At 44.6% G+C, this 17,510-nt stretch overlaps 1 protein-coding gene across 2 annotated transcripts in view; it reads right to left on the reverse strand.

Annotated features, from left to right (window-relative positions):
* DOCK1 (dedicator of cytokinesis 1) overlaps window positions 1–17,510 on the reverse strand; it is a 503,206-nt gene that overhangs the window by 430,127 nt on the left and 55,569 nt on the right. For both annotated transcript variants that reach the window (XM_070566542.1, XM_070566478.1), the window contains exons 3-6: window positions 13,450–13,490; window positions 10,404–10,459; window positions 6,495–6,591; window positions 3,959–4,107 (exon numbers count right to left, since the gene is read on the reverse strand). In XM_070566542.1, coding sequence (XP_070422643.1) covers window positions 3,959–4,107; window positions 6,495–6,591; window positions 10,404–10,459; window positions 13,450–13,490 — 343 coding nt within the window. The remainder of the gene's footprint in view (window positions 1–3,958; window positions 4,108–6,494; window positions 6,592–10,403; window positions 10,460–13,449; window positions 13,491–17,510) is intronic.

Genomic DNA, 17,510 nt, shown 5'->3' on the forward strand with positions numbered 1-17,510 from the left:
TTTATTCACCACTGTCTCTGGTAGGTTCCACCACACAGCTTTCCTTCCACCTAGAGTCAGTGCTAATCCCTAAATTAGCCCATCAGATGTTTTGATAAAGATGTTCTATTGTGTTTCAACAGCAAACATATGGAAGTTACCCACAATAACATTAAGCAACTTGGGCCAGATGGCTAAACGTAGTAGCCAACTCAAAACAGGAGCAGCACCTGGCTAATAAATCTGTCTGTCTATATCTGGAAATATTTTTTGGCAACATTCTCTCCAATCCCCAAAGTCCAAAGAAATTGTTAGAGGATTTTTACCATGGTTTTTCTTTAAAGAATAAACAAAGGCAATTACAGAAAGAAACCAAGAGTTGCGCTATGGCGCTGTGTTCTAATTTTCTTTTTAATAAGACATGAGGATCTTAACCACAGAGGCCTTATATGTTGCCTTTGGGATTTTCTTCCTGCTATTAACAAGCCTATAAAAGCAGGAAATTTTTTTTTTAACCACACAACAAAGGAAAGAGTCTTTTGAAAGAAAAATAAATTTCAATTAGAGAATGTCTTTAATAGTTACAAGTTTAAGAGGAAAGCTGACTGGGCAATAAAGACTCCATCCAAACAAACTAATCGCTGACTTCTCTGAAGGTCACACACCTTAAAGCTGGATGCAAGTCTAATAATGTGTCAAACAGGTTTAGCTCTGAGAGTTACGCTGGACCGCTGCACCGTGTGGAAGGCAATGACAAAAATCTCATCTTTTCCTTTACTATCTACAGAGCAAATTCACTGATGGTGAAGCAGGACCCACTAGGCTTGTCAGCAGCATGAGGCTAAACAGTCTTTTAAACAAACAGAGGTTTTTCCTTCTTCATGGAAACAGCCTCGGTAGTTGCAATAGTTGTGGGTGCCTCAAGAGGAACAGAAAGACATTTTTTTTTAATCTTTTAAGTTCTCATTAGTCGTCTTTGAAACATGTTTCACTAATGAGATAAAGCCCCTCTCTCTCAAATATTACTGCTTATCTCTGCCTTGAACCTGCCCCTGGGAGGAGTCAGTGCTGGTGTGGGTGGGGTGAGTGTTGGTGTGGGCGGGGGTCAGTGTTGCTGTGGGCGGGATCAGTGCTGGTGTGGGTGGGGTCAGTGTTGGTGTGGGCGGGGTCAGTGCTGGTGTGGGCGGGGTCAGTGCTGGTGTAGGTGGGGTCAGTGCTGGTGTGGGCGGGGTCAGTGCTGGTGTGGGTGGGGTCAGTGTGGGTGTGGGCGGGGTCAGTGCTGGTGTGGGCGGGGTCAGTGCTGGTGTGGGCGGGGCCAGTGCTGGTGTGGGTGGGGTCAGTGTGGGTGTGGGCGGGGTCAGTGCTGGTGTGGGCGGGGTCAGTGCTGGTGTGGGTGGGGTCAGTGTGGGTGTGGGTGGAGTCCATGCTACTGAGGGTGGAGAGGGGATCAGCGCTGGTGTAAGCAGAGCTACAAAGCACTTGGCTTTAGGATGACTGGGCGAGAAGGTCCTGCAGGCCACACAAAATCAGGCTCCCTGAGGAACGGGGGCCCAGGCCATGTGCCAACTTGCTGTACATTCTGCAATGTGCTTCTCACCGCAGTCCTGCCAGGAGAGACGATCAGAGCCGTTTCACAAATGAAGACACCTAAGCTCAAAGACACATCTAGAAGAGCCCAGAGCCTGGATTCTGGGCCAGAAGGCTCTCATGGCAGAGCCAATGCTCTTTCCAGAATGCCACAGGCAAATCATCATGGGAAGTGGCCTGTCATGGATCTTCTTCATGCCAACCATTCTACGCACTGTTCTCAGCAATCAGTGCTCAGGTGGTTCTGAATGCAGCGTGAGCTTCCGCTATGAAGCTGCATCTTGGCAGAGCAAGAGGCTCTAACACCATTAGAGATTAATTCCATGGAAGCCTGAAGCACCTGTGACAAAAGCAGGGCAGAATCCCCCTGAAACTAGATGCAAAACTGTCTGTGTGTGTATTATGTATGTGCGATTTTCTAGAGAGATGGTCCATGACCATAATCACATTCTCAAATATCTCCCAGAAATCATCTTAAAACTGAACTTTCACCACTTTGATTTTATTTCTCATTATTTTGTTTTCTGAAGAAGGAACTAGAAAGATATGCACAGAGCATTGGACATTAGAGAAATTATGGAGTAGACCTGAGTTCCTCAGGCAAAAACCATCTGATTAAGGATTGCATTTCCTATCAAAGTAGTAAATTGCATTTGGAAACACTTCCTTTCTTAACTAGATTGTTCTGTGACATAATGTCCTTTGGTAGATTCCCACGGCCAAATTAACCAGGTGGTCTCTGAACATAAGTTCAAAATATGATACTCCAATAGAAAATAAAATCAAAGCTCCAAAAGTTTGGTTTTTTTAGGCAGGTGGTCTTGAAATGGGTTTCACTGCAACAGTATCTAATATCCTATACCCAGAAGTCTGCCTGTCTGGGAAAAAAACCAAAACCTTCTCCTATAGCCTTTCTAATCCAACCACTACATCTTACTAATAATGTTGCTTTCAGAAACTTTTCACAGTTGGAAGTATGAATTACCAGAAAACAAAATTATGTTACAATTCTGAGGGTTTTTTAAAGATCGGCACCTGAGCTAACATCTGTTGCCAACCTTTTCTCTTTTTTTGTTGCCAATCTTTTCTTTTTTTCTTCTTCTTCTTCTCCCCAAAGCCCCCCAGTACATAGTTGTATATACTAGTTGCAGGTCCTTCTAGTTGTGTTATGTGGGATGCCACCTCAGCACGGTCTGATGAGCGGTGCTAGGTCCACACCCAGGATCCGAACTGGCGAAACCCTGGGCCACTGAAGCGGAGCACATGAACTTTAACCACTCAGCCACAGGGTAAGCCCTGCATAATTCTGATTTTACAAAAAGTTTCTTTAGTTTTTCCAGGGCTCCCTTCAGCTAAATGGAAAACCTCTCCTATTCTCTGAACTTTACATCCTAATGTGTAAAATGAGAGGGTTGGACTAAACCAAGCGTTACCCAATCTGCTTGCTGTCCATCACGACCCAAGTCTATTTTTAAAAACTGAGATTTCCAGCCAGCATTCCAAGCATCAGCAATCAGAATCTTAAGGACTGGATCCCAGGATTCTGTATTTTGAAAGCTCTCCAAGTGGTTCTGAGAGACACCAGCATTTGGGAACCAGTTGACAAGATCATTTTTAAGGCTTCTTGCAGCTCTGACATACGAACAACCCAACAGTTATTCAGTGTGAAAGGGCACGGCCTCATTCTGGCTACAGAACCTGGCAAAATTAGGATGACTGAACCTCACTTCCTGTCAGCATCAGAATCACTTGCTAACGCTAGAACATGCAGCTCCATGAGGCAGTGAGCACACCATTGCCAAAGGCATTCAAGCAGAACTGGGTGGAGGTCCCTGTAGATGGGAACTTTTGCATGAGACATACTTGCAAAACAATTATTTGTTGCTCATCTGAAATTCAAAGTTAGCTGGCTATATTTTGGGTTGCCAAATCTGACATGCTATGCTGGTGACAAGTTGTAAGGTGACCTTTGAAATCCCTTCCAATTCTAGGAACTTAGCATTCCACAGAAAGAAACCTGGTACTTGTTTCTGCACAAAGTATCCCCACGCCTGGACTCAAAGTCAAACACTGTAAGCAGAAAGTAAAAGTTCCTTGTCAGGGGGAATCATTGTGGGGTCCCCTCCAGAGGACGGAAAATGACAGGATACCCTAGCCCTGACTTCTTGACTCCATCACTTGAAGAACAGGTTTCAACAATGACTCGAGAAACTCCTGATTTTCAGGATCCAATAAAAAATACCTCATCCTTTTAAAAAAGAAAACCATGCCATTATTTTGAAGGTAGAAATTTTATTTTATGATAAAATATGATTTTAGTCTCTGCAAGGCTTATGGTGATGTTATTATATTGGATAATTTAAGCATGAAATCATCTTTCAAATAAACAAACCTGTTTCCATAATCAATTTTGGCAGTCACCTTCTTCTTCAGTTCTTTGAGTTCATCCTGTGGCAGAGTTCCAGAAAGAATTTGCGATCGCCATTCAATAAGGTCGTAGATCATGTGTCGTACACTTCGAAACATCTCCCTGTTATCTTGCTACGGGGGGGAAAGGCCAATGGTAAAGCTTTTGATATAAAATAGTATTGTGGGGTTTTTTTCAAATCTAAGTACAGTATATGCTTTATACGATAGGTTTCAATTAATGTCAAATTAAAAGATGTTTTTAGCATGAAACTGGAACACATGATACAGAATTTTGTTCCTATCAAACACTAAAAGATTAAAAGGATAAAAAGTTATTCACAATCCTCAATATGCCATCCAACACTCCAGAGGATGTACCACTGAATCAAGAAGTTGACTAAGGCAGGATCTGGACTTGGAGCCTCAAAGCCAGCCCACGAGCTTCTAGCGTCTGGCGCATGGACGAGTATCCTTTGAAACTCCCTCAGAAAGTGTCTCAGCCTAAAGATCTTGCCTATTGAGTCTTCAGAATACCCTTCGCCCTGGACCATTCTCAGCACACTGAGAAAATGAACCCCCAGATCTGGCTGTCCACTGAGCTAGAAAAGAACATCGCGCTGGGCTCTCCTGGCACACTGGTTCACGCAGCACACAGAGAATCTTCCCCAGGAAGCCAAATCTGAATCTACGAGCTCTTTGTGTGTTTATACCAAAAGGGAAATGCAAATAAGACACAAAATTCACACTTCCTATCACTTTCTAAGCATCTCGAGGGGATGAATGGTACAAAGAGCACAGTTTTGCAACTTCAAGAGGACGATTCATCAAGGGAGTTAGGGATTGCCCAAAGGAAAAAGAACCCAGTGGTTCTTTCCATGAAAAGAAATCTGGGTAAAACCCAACTTGATAAAATTCCAAACATCATGGCCCCCAAAAAATTAAAATGTGGTCATTTCTACTTTTTAAAATAACTTCTCCTCTACATATCTGAATCTCTCACTCCACTATTTCTAGTATTTGACCTTCTGTCTAGCAGTGTCTAAGATCCCCACCACCCACCCATCATATAACACCCTTCAGGCTATTTTACATCCCACGAGCTCTTCTTTATACTATCATCCTAATTTTAACTTCTTAAATGAAAATGAAATGGTCAAAATTAATGGTTTATTTCAAAATTATGTTTGTTCCGTTCTTAGTAATTCTGCTGGTCCATTTCTCTAAAGCCTTATCAAATATCTAAAATCCTTAATATTTTGCTAACCTATCTACAACCACAGAGCAAAAAATTTTTAAAAGGCATATAAACATATTATAAGCATCTTTGGCTTTGCACCAATCCAATACTAAGTCTGTAAGAGGCAAATGTAAATTTTTAAAAAGGAAACCAAGGTGATCATTAGATTAGGAATGCCTATTTTGGGGTTGTATGGCTAAAACCATGTCCACTAACATATCAGTCAGCATCAATTCCAGTTTGCTTTGCTGCCATATTTTTGTTTAAAAATTGCTAAGTTGAACATGAAACACCAACTACAGAATTGCTCAGATTTACACAAAACATTCATGGCTAACTTTACGCTTTTAGGTTTTTGAGAACATTTGATGAACAATTACTGCAACTGCTTATTACTGTGCATTTATAGGAAACCACTGTATAATCAAAAACAACAAGCCTGCCCAGAGAGCAGCTGTGGGACTTCAGGAAGTTTTCTATGTGCCCGAGAAATTGATGCACGGACTTCTCTCCCTAGCCCTTGCTTTGTGCTGACAACATTAGCATATGAGAAATCAACAGTGAATAGAAATACAGGCTTAACAAAAGGTAATCTTCTGCAAATATGAATTTATGTGCAAAGAAAGTCCCTGAGGGACTATGAAATGGAAGATGTCAGAGCCTCAACCTCTCTGCATTAATAAGACTTCTTTCCTGATCAGGAGAGCTGGACAACTGCACACAAAGCCAGAATGTAAACTATTCCCCACCTCTGTAACAAACATGCTTCAATCTAGAAGGCTGTGTAGTTCTTCTCCAGCAATAAGGGGCATCACCAACAGGCAGACAAACGGCAAAAAAATAAATCATAATCACCCTCTACTGCATCCATAAATAAGCAGCTATTACAGTTTAAAAGTAGATTTTAGTTTTCATGATCAAAATATAAACTTTGAGGGTACATCAATGCAGGTTGCCTAATGCTTCTTCCAGGGGCCCTAAGCAGCCTGTTTCCCTTTCCAACACAAGGAAAGGGGAACCCAGTAGCTCCTTCCTTTCCAGTCACTTTATTACAGTGAGCACGGCTGCACCCCAACACAAGGCAGACCAAAGGGCACACGGCCCCCAGTGGTGGCCACAATATCAGGCCATGTTGCTTTCTTTGTTCCTTCTGAGTATCACCTGGACCCTGAAGTGCTGCTTTGGAGGTTCCCAGGGAAAAGAAAAACATCCTGTTGGTAGATCACGGTCCAAAAAGACCACTCTCTATTTTAAGCTTTGATTCAACATCCCATTTTCTCACCACGTAGAGTTGCCTCCAGATGGTGGACCACTCTCGGAGTGTTGTGGTGACTTCCTGTATGAGCGGGAGGTCACCCGGGATGACCGTTTCATGTTGCCTGGGAAGAAAGAAGGAAAGGAGGAAAGGACAATGGCGTTCATGGCTTCATTACACTCGGTAAGATGCACCTTGTAAATTCCAAATCTAGGCCATAGAGTTAAATATTTAAGCAAATGGAGAGAAAAATATACAAATAAAAATGTGTCCACACATGTGAATACATACATCTCTAAGAGTGACAAGTAAGAAGTGTACAGAGCCTGAGGATGTTCACACAGGACCCTATATGTAAGTCGTCCACCTCCTACGTCAAGCTAAGACGAAGGAGGCAAGCAATATCCCATTAAAAGTCTTCAGAATGTCAAGGTCTGGGAAGCGGAAAGTAAATTCAGAATATATGTACCCATCTATCTCATAGATGCCATATATTACAACCAATCTGTGGGGCATTAAAATGCGGGTTTGGGTGGAGATGATTTTTACATTTCCATCATGCATAAAATTCATTATATGATAACACATGAAGCAGCTATCCTTGGCGAAATATGAGCAAGGTTATGGCTTTCAAATGTCTGTAGCTACTCTTTCTAATCCTCTCTCCCTTTTCTCTCCACCCCAAGAGGCTGACCTTTGACTTATTCTTAACTCTTTATCTATTCTACATTGGTTTTTATCAAATCAACCATAGCTTTCTGGTCACGTGCTGTGGGTAAGGTATTGTGCTAAATAGGACTCAGAATATTTGGGACTAAGGAAGACACTGAATTTGTGGCTTATGAAGTTAGGCCACCTGACCCCAGAGGTCCTGTGTGTCTTGAACAGACAAGACTCCAACCAGCATGGAACATCCAGGGATGCTGAAATAGGCCCCACCTACGGATCTCGATTTGCCCGAGGCCCAGACCTATGCTGGGCCCTGACTTTGGCTCACAGTTGGGGTTCAGGACTGCAGTGATTTATTGATGATGGAGGCTCCCAAAGGAAGAAATAACAGAGTTCCTGAAAGAAAGTCAGTCTCTGTGGAGAGGTCGGGCCACGTGCGCCAGCTGGCACAGCAGGGACCAGATGTGTAAGGGAGGGGTGCATATGAGACCATCCCCCACAAAGCTGCTTTTAGGAATTACCCTTTGATGGGACATCATCAGTGTCTATTACAGGATGTGATTGTTAAAACAGACCTGCCAAGTCTGTCAGCAAGTTTCCCAGTAAAGATGTTGATGAAAATGTGCTTCATTGCACTCTGCAATGACGTCCTTACAGTCTCCTGGGAGAAATTTCTGTCCACTCACAGTGTGAGTACATTCATCAGCAAATGGGTTGTTTTCATCATATAGATCCTGAGTTTCATGCTGAGTCCCTTGGGCTCTTACCACTGGCTATTAGAAGCTTGAACCTCAATTGGACTCCACATTCACCACGTGGAGAGGGCCTCACTGCATGCACTGAGTCCTGGTCTCAGTTCTGGATCCTTCTTAGCTTCCTCCCTTTTGATAGGACTGATCTTTCCCTTGGACTAACATGCCAACTGGCTCTAACATATTTAACATGACTGTGTCATACTGTCTTTGTAACCACCTCACTAGCTGCCAGGGGGCCAGCAATATACAAACCCAACAATGTCTGCCACAACGGGCTGTTGATGATCCCGAGGAAAGGAGTGTCATGCAGGGTGCACGGAAGAATGAGTGGGACACAGCAGACATTCAGCCAGTGGTGGCATTTGTATTAGTTACTTGGCTTTGCATGACTGAACTAGATGAAAAGGAACAGGTCAGGGCTGGAGGTCCCAATCCGAGCATCATCCATAGAGAGAGAACAGCTGATGGTGCAAGGACAGTGGGGGCATCTCACAAGGAAGGCGGCAGAGAACTCGGAGAAGGGCAAGGAAAGCACCCAGAGCAGCAGGCAGAGGGAGAGGAGGTTAGGGTAGCAACAGAAACAAGGTAAGAAAGCATCAGAAGAAACAAGGAGCTTTAGATGAACTGGATGGCGGCCAGGGTCTGACACTGCAGGGAAGCTCCAGAAGAGGAGCTCTGAGAAGACACTGGAAGTCTGGAAATTAAGAGACGTTGGCAACCATGTCAGTATGGGAGAGAGGACTAATGGGAATTGCATTGGTTATGGGGAAAAAGGTACAGAATCGGTGGCAGCAGGCAGATAGTAATGATTTGGCATGTGTGAGAGTGAAGGAAACCTGGAGTACAGAGAGAATAAAGAGATCATGCAAGAGAGAGACACTGCAAAAGAGAGAGAGCCAGCAAGACTGAGATCACGCAAGAGAGAGATTCTGCAAGAGAGAGAAGATATAAGAGAGAGAGCACGCACGAGAGCTAGGATAATGAACTTGGAGAGCAAGGAGGCAGGCAGGAGCAGCATGCAAGAGTGGTCTGCCCTGAAAAGGAGGAAGGACCAGGAGAAGAAAGGAAAGGTGGATGTCCACAGGCATCTGGAGGAAAGGAGAAGGAGTGAGACCACCTGTCAAGTCTGAAGGCAGGAGGTTCCTTTCCAGGAGGAGGTGGTTAGGTTTGGGTGGGAGCTGCAGAGGGAAGACAGCTAGGGCTAGGTAAACGGTATGAAGAACAATCACAGGGAGCCCCAAAGCAATGCCAGGGAAATTGTTTTTAAGCTATTAATTTCACCAGTGCTCCATTCATTCGCTCACACCCGGGGACATCTTACACTAGAACGACTAACGGGAACAAATGTGTCTCTGTCTGTCCATGCCTGTCTGTCTGTCCGTCCATGCCTGTCTGTCTGTCTGGTGGGGTGCGACTCTACTTATTGAGAATCAAAATGATCTCTTGTCCACTTTCTTATTATGCTTCATAATTACATTTTACATATATTCGTTTGTACATATCCTGCCCCACAAATGTCCTTTAAATGATCTTTCTTAAAAATGAATCATATGCACTCTGACTTCTATGCTGATTCTGATACAGACAGATGTAAAATACGTTAAATGAGTACTTTATTCAATTATTTCCACAACAGGCTGAAAGTTTCAAAACTTTCCTTTTTTTCCTTCCCTTTAAAACTTTGCATACAAAACATTTGATGTGTATAAAAAAATATCATATTACAGGTCATCACCATTTATGCCTCCAAATTATTTTCTTCGTTTTAATTATGCGTCATGGAACTGCAAAACCTGAGCTAGTCTTTTTCATACGTTAAAAGCACAGCGCTTGGAGAGGCAATTTTGTAATCAGCCAAAGAAATGTCATTATGCAGTAATCATATGATTAGTAATTTTATAATTTACATATTTAACTGAGTGTGAAGATGTAGCAGAGACAAAAAAGGAAAACATTTTAATGTTCCTTCTTCCAAGTTCACACCTGGCTATTCATTTGCCATTCACGCCTAATGGGTTCCTGCTCCACAAATGTCCTTTTAATGATCTTATACATCAGTTTTATGACCCCTAAGAAACATACATCACAATTAGACAAAACGTAAATTCACACATATCCCAATTTAACAACTGTTGCTTCACCCTAAACTCCATTTGTACCATAGCCTGCAAAGTCTTCCAGAAAAATGAACTCAGAGCTAGGGGGCTGTGGAGCCTCTGCCTAATGGGTAGCTCACTAAGGATGCATAGAGCACTAGGATGTTTTCCAAAATCGACCTCAGGTTCAAGGAGAATGACTGCAATTATGGTGCTGACCTAAGACTCTGAAGGCTCAAAGCCAAATTGTGCACAACTCTAAATCAGAAGTCCCCTTTCTCTCCCAAAAGTCCTGTGACATCATGGTCAATCACACCCTTTGTCCAACCCCCAAATATTACCCTGCCATATGAAAGAGCAGCAGGGCCTAATAAAATCATTACATTTCTTCATGTAAACATCAAGACCAGACTCACCCTTTTCCTTCAACTATTGCTTCTTTAAGATGAATATATGAAGCAGGAAATATACCCTTTGAGGGGAAAAAAGACAGTAGTTTTTATTATCAATATGAATACTGATTGCAAATCAAACAACTGCCCCCAAAAACGTGGTGGTAGGGATGTCTGGATGACTACTAATTTTGCAAGTCTTAGGCTAACTCTCATACACAACATTTCTCAAAGAAAATAAAGAAATGTAAAAGAGACCGCTCAACCTGCTTGTGTGTCAGAGGCTGTATACGTCTTAGAAGAAAACAGAAGAAATCTGTTTGCAAAGAAAATATTCCATGGGACTTTCCTGTGTCTTCTCCACAGGTCACAGCTTGTTTTGTTTTGTTGCCAACCTTGACACAGGCAGATCAACAGCCAACTGATGCCTAAAACCAATTTTTGATGATGGTCTCTCACACTTCCTCCTTTCAAAATGCTCAAACTGTCCTCAAAAATCAGTTTACACCTTTGACAATCACATCTGCACTGACTACTTACCTGACCCGTGGAGACTTTCTCAGCAATCTCCAAACAGCCGATAAAGTACAGAAACGGGGCAAGTTTCACCCAGTCTGCACGACTACCAGGGGGAGCACACCAGTTTACATCCATACAGTGCTCTGCTTCTCTAAAGTGCACCACACACATGGGCCCACCTCAACCCGAGGGAGGCAGTTTCTCAAGAGGACGTTCAGCATCAGGCACAAGCCGTGAAGTGCCAGGAGCATCACCAAGAGTACGCAAAATACCTCCCTGCTGGAGAGATGCGTAGGCAAGCACCTGAAAGGCACGCCATGGGGCACAGGTGCTGGGGTCTCGGGCAGCACCACACAAGCCGGTCACGGCTTCCTGCATGGGATTTAGTACACATGGCAAAAACTCGCTCAGTGGCACCAGTGGCTTCCAGGCACCTGCTGTGGGAACAGGAGCTTCTGACTGGGTTTCCCTGGCATCTAACCCTAAAGGATTTACACAGGTGATCCAGAAACCACAACTACTGATCGTGGTTGGGAAGGGAAGAGCTTGAGCATCACTGATTCATGCTCCCCTTGCCTCCTAGGAAAGTGGCCAGATTTCATATAAAGAAGAAGGAGTGAGGCAGAAAGACACAGGCAGAGCAACAAAGGGCCTGAAGGGACCCAACGCTGGGTAGCTACCTTCAGGTCCAGGTTATTCAGCACACCTCCAAATCCCAGGAGGGTCTCCAGGTACACATCTGACGTCAAGAGGTGTGCGCTCAGATGGAGGGGAAGAAAACAAACAAGCCAGTCTTGCCCCTGCCAACCCCCAAAAGCAGAGATACTCCTCGATCTCAGTAAACCTGCTCTCGGGACTCATGGAGCCAAAGAAGGGACAGTGAAAGGATGAGCTAGACATAACTGGAGGCTTGAATGGCAACTTCTCCTGCTGGGGTCATTCAGGACCAGCCCAGATCAACTGCACGTTCATAAATACCTACACAAAGGATGCTTCCAGAACACTTGGAGTCAGGATTACTGGGGGCCAAGTCCCTTCTCTGCCAGTGCCTTGGGGGCCATCAAGGCAAAATCACGACCTCTTTAAGGCTCCAATTGCTTCACGTGCCAAAGAAGATTTTAGATGGAGAAATAAATACACCTACCCAGCTCTACTGTACCTACTGTGTCAGGGCAGGAAGGACTAGAGCTCAGGGAGGCACGGGAAGTTGCAGCTTTGTTGTGGAGGATGGAGAAGGTGGTAGCTGGTAGTCCACGATCCTAATCTCTTGATTAATAAAGTCCTCAGCTGTGGCTTTCTCAGATGAAACTCAGGGTTTCATCTGCAGGAATACACTCTTGATTATAGAAGGGGCAATCAATGTGAAAATAGAACTTACCCTACAGAAATCTATTCCACCAACCACCTAGTTGGAACCTCCCTTGCTGAAACCTCAAGGCTCCAGGTCATTGGATGCGCAGAGACTCATAGCCCAGTCTGCGCTGGGTGGGGTGGGGGTGGGGGTGGGAGGTCCTTGCTCCAATTTGCAGATCTGGCTCACCAATACTCCTAACAGCGTCTCTCACATGAGAACAGCAACAGGACTATGCTAGAGGATGGCTGCCATTGAGCTCAACCTGGATCTTTCCCAAGTGACTGCTACTAGAGGAGGAACAGCTCCCACGTGGCCAGCAGGGCCTGGTTGCAGGGCCTCCGGGGGAAGCAGAGAAAGAAAGCCCTGTGCTTGAGCTGCTGGACTTCAGAAGCCTTAGTTACAGGCTCAGGACCACAAGAGGAGTCCAGCCCCATAAGGAGATAATGAAAGGCAAAGTTAAGAAACAGAAGTAAAAGGAACCATCTGTCAAGCATAATTAGATATTAAAATGTATAAGCTAACGTGGACAGCGTAACCACAGCTTAGAATGGACATTACTTCAAAATCATAGAATGAAACAGAAGAGCCATAATTAGATTTTGTGAAGCTAAGAACAGAAAAGCCACAACGGAACTACGTACAGGAGTGTCTACCACAATGATGGAGGTGTAATTGCATGTCCTAGCTTCAAAAATTTAACAACCACGCCTGCAAACCGCCTTGGATAGCAGAGCCTCTCTCTTGTACAAGCCGGCTTAAATGGTATAAAAGTACTTACAAGCAAGAGAGAAAGAAGCACCTAGGAGCTTTCCAACTCTGTTAATTTATCCTCAAGGATAATAAAAGACTGAAAATCATGAACAGTATTTTTTTCTGAAGTCATTATACCCAGATGATTCTCTTACACATCCTGTGTTTAAATAGGAAAAGAGGATTTCACCCTTCATGACAACAGGGCAACACCGTATCACAGCCCAACAATTCACTCACGGAATTGAAGCTGCAATTTCTATCTACACATATTGTTCAGAAGAAAACAATTCAAGGGAGTCCACATTTCAACCCATGTATTTTTTAAATTCAGAGAAAGAGATACATAAGGAAAACTCTTAGACACAAATGAGACAGAATTGATTTCCTCTCACAGTGTGATTTATGAAGAGACATGCACTGGGTTTAACAACAAGAACAACTTACCTTCTTAGACTTTTTTCTTAAGGTGTAACCTCTGTACCACCCTAAAGAAACACAAAGTTGAAACAGTCAGCACAAGGAGACATCCTGGGGTCCTGGCAATACCCGCATGCTGTGCAGAACTCACTGTTGTGCAGAACCAGAGAAGTCAGTTTGTCACCAGAATTCAATAATCCTAACACTTTGGAGATATATTGCAGGGTTTGTAGGGAGCATCTCAAAACCGTACTTGAAGGGAGGCTAGTGACCTTCACAGACAGACATCTACCTCCTTCATCTCCGTCTGCCACACAAGGCCTGGAAGCCATCAATTGAAGTTAAGACAGTCCCAAAAGGAGGAATTGTCCTTTTGACATCTTGCCCCTGAGTAGGCTCTTTTGGACATGCATTTTCCTCTCTCTCCCTCTGTCCGATTTGGATGGGGGGTCACTGCCAAGGGCACATACCAGCATCCTCAGATCATCAGAGCTGCCCCATAACAGACAACCTATTGAGAGCTAACTTCCTCCCTCTTCAATTGGGAGGAGCTTTGCCCTGGAGCAGCCACGATCTCACAAAGTACTTCTGTGGCAAAGACCCGGCCCTCAACAGGAAGCACCAGGCCCAGGAACTGACTACCGCCGCGGGGTCTGGCCTCCACTCAAGTTCCCGCTCCCTCCACGTGGAGAGGGAAAGAAAAGAGCGAGAGTAGAAGACAGACACGCTAGAACTGTCACCACAAATTAAATGCTAAATGGAAGAATCCATTCAATGATGGACCACACCTGACCACACCTTTGGCACCTCCCCTCAGGCTGAGGGAAGAAATTGTCCTGCAAATGCCCAGGGGTCCAAGGCCAGTCACTAGCCTCCCAACAACCCCACCAGGGCATGCTGTCAGCGGCGTTTCCTTATCCCAAATAGTCTGAAGTTGCTTTATGCCCCCTTGCTCTGGGAAAGTAAACCAAAAGCTCAGACAAATTCCAACTCTGCTCCACAGAAGCAAAAGGACCCGGTCAGAGAATCACGGAGAGCACTCAGAAAGTGCAAGTTGGGTAAACTCCCAGAGGATAACCAAATACTGGGTTCTTACACAGTATCAAAAAAATCAAACACGTCTAAAATCAGCTCAGAAACTGAAAATGGGCAAATACTGTAGCAATTGCAGCATCTCTCTGAAGAAGTAATTATTTTAACAACCAGAAGTGGGGAGCATGATTACAGACCAGTAAGTGATGGGGTTAAAACGAGCAAAATCCTCAAGGGATTATTAAACAGTTGCTTTCTAAGCATTCAGAAAAGATGAGACTCCCAAAAGTCTTGCAAAGGAATCTGCTAAGACCTAGATGTGACCAAGGAACCCATGTCACTTTCCTGACAAGGGGAATAAACAGATCAATTAGGGGACCACAGATACAAAATGTCTAGATTTCAGCCGCACTCTTGGAGGATTACCTCCTGACAGCCCCACTGTCTACTTCAGTGGCTTCTACTCGCCAGCCCAGAATCAGTGCCCATTTAGAGCAGTGTTCACAGACAGTAAAAGGGAAAAAGAGGCGAGGTCAACGTGATAAATTATTCAAAAGGCCATATTTATTCAATCTAAAGGACTGCCCTCTGTCCTGTTATTACATCTTTCCTGCATTTTCAGCACTAAGGTGCCCTTTCCTTTCTGAAACTGACAAGGAATGAATGTCCTCGAAAACGTAAGGAAATACCGCAAAGTGACAAGAAAAAGAAACCAAGTAAAAAATGAGCGGTTTATAAACAATGTATAGAAGAAGAAACCCAAAAGACCTGAACATATATGAAGAGATGCTCTAACTTAATAATCATCAGAGAAATGAAAATGTATAACCCTGTATTATTGCACAATTACCAGAGTGGTAGAAATCCTAGTGCTGCAGGATATGAGCCGCCCCGGGCACTGTAGCTGGGAGTGTAGGCTGCAGGAGCGTCCCTACTTATCAGAAGTACACATTCCCACACCCCTTGACCAGCAACTCCCCTCCTGGGAATGCACCCCAAAGACATCTGCACACCGAGCCACAGAAGGAGAGACAAAGGAGAGGAGACCCATGGCAGCAGGACCGAGGGTGGCGGCAGTGGAGGTAATGGGAGAGCAGTGAGTAATACGTGGGGAGTGTAGTAGAGACATGGACTAAACATACACAGACAACAGCAGAGCATCTTCAAATGTGCATTGAGCAAGAGTAAGAAATAGAATGAAAGCTCCAATCACATTTATATACATGAAAAATATATGCACGCCAAACAGTACAAGAACCCCAGCAAAAAAAAAATCCACTTCAAACCCAGAAGGGTTTTCTATGAGAAGAGGAAGAAGAAAGGGGTGGGCCAGGAGGCTAAGAAGTAGGGAGTCTTTTATTTTATTTTACTTATGGTAATAGATGGCAGTTTCTTTTTTAGTGGACTTCCTAAGCAAAATGAAAACCTATGGTTTTCCTCCCCAAGATTTCTTGCATACATTATTCCTTCGACCAACTGAGCCCACAGACTACATACCAGAGACTGCAAATACAGAACGAAATTAGACTCGATTTTGGCTCTCCAAGAGCTCACAAACTAGAAGACCTCCTAAGACAAAGAGGGGTCAAACCACAAACCATGTTTGAGCACCAAGGTTTTAGTGTGAAGGGAGAAGAGGTCCCTGCAAAGGTTTCATGCAGGCGAATGAGGGGATATAAGAAGATGATGACGCGGCTGCTCTGTAGGGGATGGGGAAGAGGGGATGAGGCTAGGAGTAGGGAGATTCATGGCTAGTAGAATGAACAGGCTGATTAACTTCTCCCAGGCCTCCATGTTGTCAACCAACCTGCTCCAAACAAGAGACACCCACCCAAGGCACGGGCAAATGTGGGTAAGTCCCAAAACTCAGGGAGGGCACAGTCCAGCATAGAAAAATGGTAGCCAAGTCTGCAAGTGCCATGCAGTGTTCTCAGCAGAACAATGGGAGAACACACACTCAAGTCAAGACACGGTACCAACTGGGCAGAGTAGCAGGGAGAGCAAAGGAGGCAGGAGCGAGTCAGGAAGGAGCTTCTGCCCAGGGAGGTGTGCTTAGGTTGAGTCTTCAAGGACAGCTAATGGTTAGTCAGAGAGAGAAGGGAGGAGTCACGCCAAGCAAAGCAGCATGTGCACAGCTGCATTCACTGTTCATCTGAGAAACCACCAGCAACAAGGCCAAGACACACAAAAGAGGATGGGGCTCAGGCTGGGCAGGTGGGCTGACCTACCCAGTTCACAAGTACTTGCCATTTAGGGCAGTACTTTAGCACTCTTTAAGTGACAGGACATTCACCTTTATCAGGTGTACTGTGTCGTGTTCTGAGTACTGAACAACAAGAGAACCAAAGGCTAGATTTGACCAAACCGTGTCCTAATGGACGGTTAGCATCCACATGCACAACGAGCATTCTGGAGTAAGAACCTACAGCTGTCCCGTGAGCATCATTTTGCAGACCCCACGGGGCAGACCCAGCCCAGTGGATGGAGGTTCAGGGAGCAACGAATCATTCTCAGAAAGATGATAAGCACAGCTACCGTGCACGTCCACTGGACAGGGGCCAGGAGGCCAGTCACCCGGGACAAGGTGTAAGGGATGCCTGCTGAGGAGAGGCAAGGCTGCAGTACTCAGTGGTCTTCTATGAGATGAGAGCCTTGGCAACCTGACTACCTTTTCCAGTCTGAGTTAAGCTATGTCCCCCAAAATAGATACTGAAGTCCTAACTTCCTCTACCTGTGAATGTGACCTTATCTGGAAATAGGGTCTTTGCAGAAGATCAAGTTAAGATGAGGTCATTAATCCAAAATCAACCTTAATCCAGTAGGACTGGTGTCCTTATGAAAAGGCTAAATAGGCACAGAGACATGCACAGTGAGAACGCCCTGTGAAGATGAAGTCAGAAATCAGGGTGTTGCATCTACAAGCCAAGGCAAAGGCTGTCGGCAAACCAGCAGCAGCTAGGGGAGACACACGGAACAGCTTCTCCCTCTCAGCCCTCAGAAGGAACCAACCCTGCCTACACCTGGATCTCATACTTGCACCCTCCAGAACTGTGAGA

Source organism: Equus przewalskii, chromosome 1 (assembly GCF_037783145.1).
Source record: "Equus przewalskii isolate Varuska chromosome 1, EquPr2, whole genome shotgun sequence".
In the NCBI taxonomy this organism is placed as follows: domain Eukaryota; kingdom Metazoa; phylum Chordata; class Mammalia; order Perissodactyla; family Equidae; genus Equus; species Equus przewalskii.